The sequence below is a fragment of the Phalaenopsis equestris genome, unplaced genomic scaffold, assembly GCF_001263595.1.
Source record: "Phalaenopsis equestris unplaced genomic scaffold, ASM126359v1 Scaffold000002, whole genome shotgun sequence".
Lineage (NCBI taxonomy): Eukaryota > Viridiplantae > Streptophyta > Magnoliopsida > Asparagales > Orchidaceae > Phalaenopsis > Phalaenopsis equestris.
In genome coordinates, this window is record NW_018164444.1 from 56600485 (window position 1) to 56606270 (window position 5786).

The following is a 5786-nucleotide window of genomic DNA, read 5'->3' on the forward strand; positions in this document are numbered from 1 at the left end:
GGGGGGGGTACATGACATTGCTCCGGCGAAGGAAGGAAGCAATGGTCAGGAAGAGTCTCCAATACATTTGAGGCAATTGTAGTGGGGGTACATGACATTTACCATGCTTTTTAGCATTTCTTGCGTGCCAACAAATGCAAACTGAATTGCAAAGAATCCCGTTTGAAGGGATATCAGCAGTCTTGGCATTTATAAACTGAGAGATGATATTGTGAACACTCTGTTGCCTCGGAATATTAAATCCCAATCTCTTGAGTTTATCAATAACTACACCTAGAAAAACACAACTTGTCGTGATATGCTCCCTATTGTCCAGCTCATTACAACCCCACATGCAGCTTTGAGATTCAGTTAACCTTCTAACAGCAAACCAAGCATTGGTTGGGATCGCGTCCATGCTCATTCTCCACCAAAAAGCCTTCTCTCTGGGCCACAATTACTGCTTGGCGAGCCACCCATGTGTAACAGTTAGGTGCCCGTAATTTGTTTGGAAAGCACTGGTAGTAATAGTCCTTCCCGTTAGCTTCTTGCATAGTTCCAGTGTATCAAGTGGCTGGTTCCTCTCAATTGATTGACTAATTATGATTTAGCATTGTTCCATTCCAAAGAAATCTTGTTGTTTATTTCTATTCAATTCTTGATTATCAATTAAAATCACAACAGAAGCACCTTCTGCAATATTCGGGTTGATAAAGGTTGGCCATAAGTTGAGTTGATGATCCAAGATCCATTTTTGCGCCAGGACATTGATGTTGTCACCATTGGTGACATGCCACCTTATTATTTTATTTAAGCTCCTCGTCCCATCTATCAAAATGTTCCAGGCCATAGACTCCCCCCTATTACTGTGATAATTCCATAAATCTTCTCCGTAATTGCTGGTTAGAAATTTATGAAAAGGGTACCTTACTGTGAAAGAAAGTTCCAAGCAAAACGGGCGCGAAGTGGCCCCTTCCATTCAGCCGCAGCGTGGAATCCGAACCCCCCATTTAACTGTGACTTGCATAATTCGTGCCATGGAACATAAGGCATACCATGGCTTGCAACGATGTTCTGGGATAAACGTTTTATCACACAAAAATATAACCCATGGGCTCACTTATCCCGCTTCTCTGTCTTTGCAAGACGCTTGATTATTGCTCCTGGTTGAGGCCCATTATTCTTGTCCCGTGCATCCTCCTTCTGAATTTCCACTATTTTAACTTTTGGTATCTTCGTGGTTGTAGCAGTTCAGTCCGGTGCTCCATCTCCGCTGATCTGGTAGCCTTCTCCATCTAGTTCTTGTGCTCTATCATTTGGGCTAACTCCATCATCTCCCTCAATTCCCGCCATCTCAATAGTTGAAGTGCTACCTGAATGTTGGGCTTTAGGCCCTTCATGAAATTCCCTTCCAATCTTGCTTTAGAAATCCTCTCAACCGTCTTTACAACAACTTGAATCTCTTTCTATATTCCATGATAGTCCCCTCCTAAGTCAAGATATATAATTTCTCGTGTAGGTGTCCTTCCCGAATGTCTAGGAAACGTTCCAACAAACAATCATTAAATTCCTCCCACGAGAGGATCAATTATCTTGTCTCCCTCCAATGAAACAGGGCTATGGTTTTCCCCTTCAAACATAACCCACCACTCTAAGTTTTTCCTCTCCATCTAGCCCATTCACCGTGAAGCATCTCTCAACCCGATACACCCACCCATGCGCATCTTCCTCTTTGAAGATTAGAAACTTCAACTTACTACCCTTAGCATCATCATCCAAACTTCCTGTTACTCTGCTATTTTCCCCCATGTATCGAGGGTAAAGCTCTCTATTTCGATCAGAGCCACACCCCCTCCCGACTTTTCTTCTTTATTCTTCTAGCTCCTCCATAACCCTTGCATAACCCATTCTCTATGTTTCGGCGCACCTGCCTCCATCTGAAATCTCTAATCTACCCCCTATTAGAGCCATTTGAGGAGGCTCTTGATGGTGAATGCTTTCCTCCTCTTCTTCCTCTCGTCAGATTTCTTTCTCTATCGATTCAGCTAATGAATCTTGGGTGAGCCATTGGGCAGGGTTTGCTAATTGAATTGTCGATGGGCTCCTGGATTGCATTTAAATAAGCTTCCTCAGTATTTCATCCAAGCTCTTGAATCGATTGTCAATAGGGGAAATCCTCTCCTCTATCCCAGATCCAGATTTAAGTTGCCCATCTTCTTTCTTCAATGTCTTCTCTAAATCGGCTATTTTCTTGGCTGCCATTACTTCTTGTCACTAGGGCATGCTAGATCCCGAATTTGGTCACTGACCTCTAAGATCACGATTAGGGCACGCCCTACCTTGTCACAGTCTTCCCCACTACGCCTCGATCCCTTATGTTTTCTAGATAACTAGAACCTCGATCGTATCACAAGGCTTCAGTCACTACCCTATATGATCCCGCTGAGTCCCCAACAGGCTCAAATCGCGACCCTGTTGGCTCCCCCAAAAAGGCTCAAATTGCGACTGTATCGCGTTCTGTACACAGTCATCCCGTTGTTTGCTTCCCCCACAAACTCCTGTACGCCTGTTTTGTGTGATGCTTCACGAACGAAAAGGCACAACTCTGTAAGCGGTAATCCCGCCCTCTGTATAACAACGATCTCGTCAGTCTTCATAGGAAACGAAAGATGTGATCCCTTCGTCGCCTTCCTCACCAGCTGAACTCACCACTTTATTGCGAACGGGAGTAGGTGAAAGATTCAAGTTTCAGTTCTCTGTATACCGCTTCATAGTCTCTGCCTTCCTAGCTATTTCTAGTCGCGACTGCTTTTCGAGGATGAAGTAGAAGGAAGAGAGAAATGGGAGTTTCGAGTCTCAATACGCTAATCCTGACTATTGCGTCCCAGACACACGCTGGATAAAGCGATTGTGTTGCTTATTACGCTAAATTGTTGCCCAATAAGCCACGATTTGCTTCAACTTCCGTTAAGTCGATCAATTCTTTTTCTTCTGATCCGATTCCCAGAATCTTAAGCTTCGATATCAATTTTGATATGATCCGAGGTATAAATCGTAATGAGTTTTCATAGAAATTAGGGTAAAACAAATTCTTTTCGTTAAAAATCCAAAACAACACTAATGCAAGTTAAGCACTTACAATTCAAGATATATGCGATGTCTCCCACTTCCTACAATATGAAAAGTATGAAATTTCTCCCAAATGCTAATCCTAAGACTCGCGATAACCATCTCATGCATGAACTCTAAACATAATATGCCTATTTATGCCCAACAATAATAATAATAGAAGACCAAATTGCCCTTAAAAGTACAAAAGACCAAATTGGCCTTAGGCTAGGCATCATCACATAGTACTTATCCTGTTACCCTGCTTTCTGCATTTCCTTGTTATTTGTTTATTTCAGTTTCTTAGTGCTAGAAGTTCTTTTAAAATGCTTGTTTACATGGTAGCCTTGGTAAACTTTATTTTATTAGTTTTTTCATTGGATTGACAGGGGATTTAACACAACGAATCTGCACAGCTGCGGAAATTAAGTTCTACTTCAACAGTTTCTTTTTTAATGGGGGAAAAAATAATTTCTTGAGGCCTAACAGAAACTGCAATACGTCTTCTTGGGTTTCTGGCTGTGAGCCTGGATGGGCATGCGGTGTTGTTGAAGATCAGAATGTTTCCCTTGAAGATTCCGTAAACATTCCTTCTAGAACCCAGAATTGCCGTCCTTGCTGTGAGGGTTTCTTCTGTCCTCGTGGGATTACCTGCATGATACGTATGTATGCAAAAGCCTTGACTTTTCACTTAGTCTTATCTTTTCCTGCATTCAGGACTGCATTCTACATTAATGATATACATGTATATAGCAATCTGTTGGTCATCAAGACATGTTGTTTGCATTTTTATTATTGCACTCAGATTCAGCATATTCATTTGCTAAAATTTCTATGAGATTCTAATCCCTAACTATCTTATATATTCTTGGTGTTGTAATTCATAACACTTGTTACTATTTTTGTTTTATATTTTTTGCATCTCTGTGCATACCCTCAATGTCTAGTTTGATTATTTTGACTCTTCGAAGTTTGTACGGATTTAAAATTTTTTTGATTCTGCAGTACTACCAAATCACAATTACAGATATATATATATAGATATGGTTACTTTATCAATTGCATTTTTTAGTGTTGAGAACCCAAATTTAAGGTGGAGAAAATAATCCATAGCATCTGCAATACTAAATTCATACCCAAAGCACTTATTGTATTTATAACTTGTCCAATTGCCATTGTCATGTAGGTGCTAACTTAACTTTTAACCACATTTGCCTTCATTTTACTGTAAATTGTAGTCTTCTATCAAAATATTGGAATTAATTACCTGCCTCACCCCTTAAAACTATGAATGAAGATAGTGCGAGGTCCAGGATATGAATATATTGAACTAATGGAAATTGCAATAATCTTATTGTGGATGACTTAGAAAACCGAGGATTTATTGATTAGGGTGACTGATTCTAACGTGAAGATTTGATTCCTACAGTTGCATCAAATAAAAAATTAGAAGGTTAGTTGGCCCTAGAAAAAAACATTTATGATGAATTTGGAGAATAACAGATTAGTTAGCCCTAGAAACACTGGTTATGATGAACATTGAGAATGATAATGGAAAATAGAGTTAGAGTCATAAATCAATTGTATAAATATTGAGAAAACTGCAAATGCCTTTGGGAAATGTATCAAGTTATTTTTTTAGTTTGTTTTAAGCTAAATTATATGGGAGGCTGGGAAGTTTAAATGATGCAGTACAAATTAATTAGTATAGCTCAAAAAGGATCAACTTTTTGCCTGCTAATCTGGCATTAATGGAGCTGAATATGATCTGAGTCCTTTTACACCCATTTCTGTTTTAGGCTGAAGTAACTTTATAGTCATCTAAAATTTTTGTTAGGCCCAATCATCTTTTTTGGATAATAACATGTTTAAATTTAAATTTTTTAATTTGGGATTATATTTGAGTATAAATATGGTTTCTTCATTTGAATTTTGATTCAATTTATGTGATCTGATGCTTTTAAATGGGTATGATGGTAGAGTGGTAGATGACTTCAAAAATACTTATGGTGGCTACGGTATTGGAGTAACTAATGAAGAAGGTAGAACTATTTTAGATTTTGCTTTAGCGTATGATTTTGTTATTACTAATATTTTATTCAAGAAAAGAGATGAACATCTTTTTACTTATAAAAGTAGATCTAATAAAACACAAATTGATTATTATCTTATGAGAAGAAGAGATCGTCGCGATTGTAAAGATTGTAAGGTCATTCAAAGTGAGAATTTAAGTACCCAACATTGTTTATTAGTTAGATTTTAAGATTAAGAGTTGCAAAATAAAGAATACTAGGACTCATCGTAGAATTAGATGGAGAAACTTAAAAGACACAAATAAAATTATTTTTATGAGTAAAATTCAAGATTTTCAAAATTTGGGATATTCATGAAGAAACAAATGTTATGTGGGATAAAGTAACAAATACTATTAAACAAGTAGCAAAAGATGTGCTTGGAGAATCAAAAGAAAAAATTTTTATAAATAAAAATAGTTGGTGGTGGAATAATAATGCGCAAGAGAAGAGTTATAAAAATTGATTTAAATGTAAAAACTTAGAGAACTGGGAAAAAATATCAAACGGCCCGCAGGGAGTCTAAAAGAACAATATGTGACACTAAAAATTCTGCTTTTAATAATCTTTATAATAGATTATATACTAAGGAGGGTGAAAAATATATGTATAAATTAGCCAAACAAA

General features: G+C 37.8%; 1 protein-coding gene across 4 annotated transcripts in view; it reads left to right on the forward strand.

Moving 5' to 3' along the window:
• Nucleotides 1–5786, forward strand: part of LOC110022759 (ABC transporter G family member 28-like) — an 82218-nt gene that overhangs the window by 22019 nt on the left and 54413 nt on the right. For all 4 annotated transcript variants that reach the window (XM_020721855.1, XM_020721872.1, XM_020721864.1 and 1 more), the window contains exon 3: nucleotides 3477–3749. In XM_020721855.1, coding sequence (XP_020577514.1) covers nucleotides 3477–3749 — 273 coding nt within the window. The remainder of the gene's footprint in view (nucleotides 1–3476; nucleotides 3750–5786) is intronic.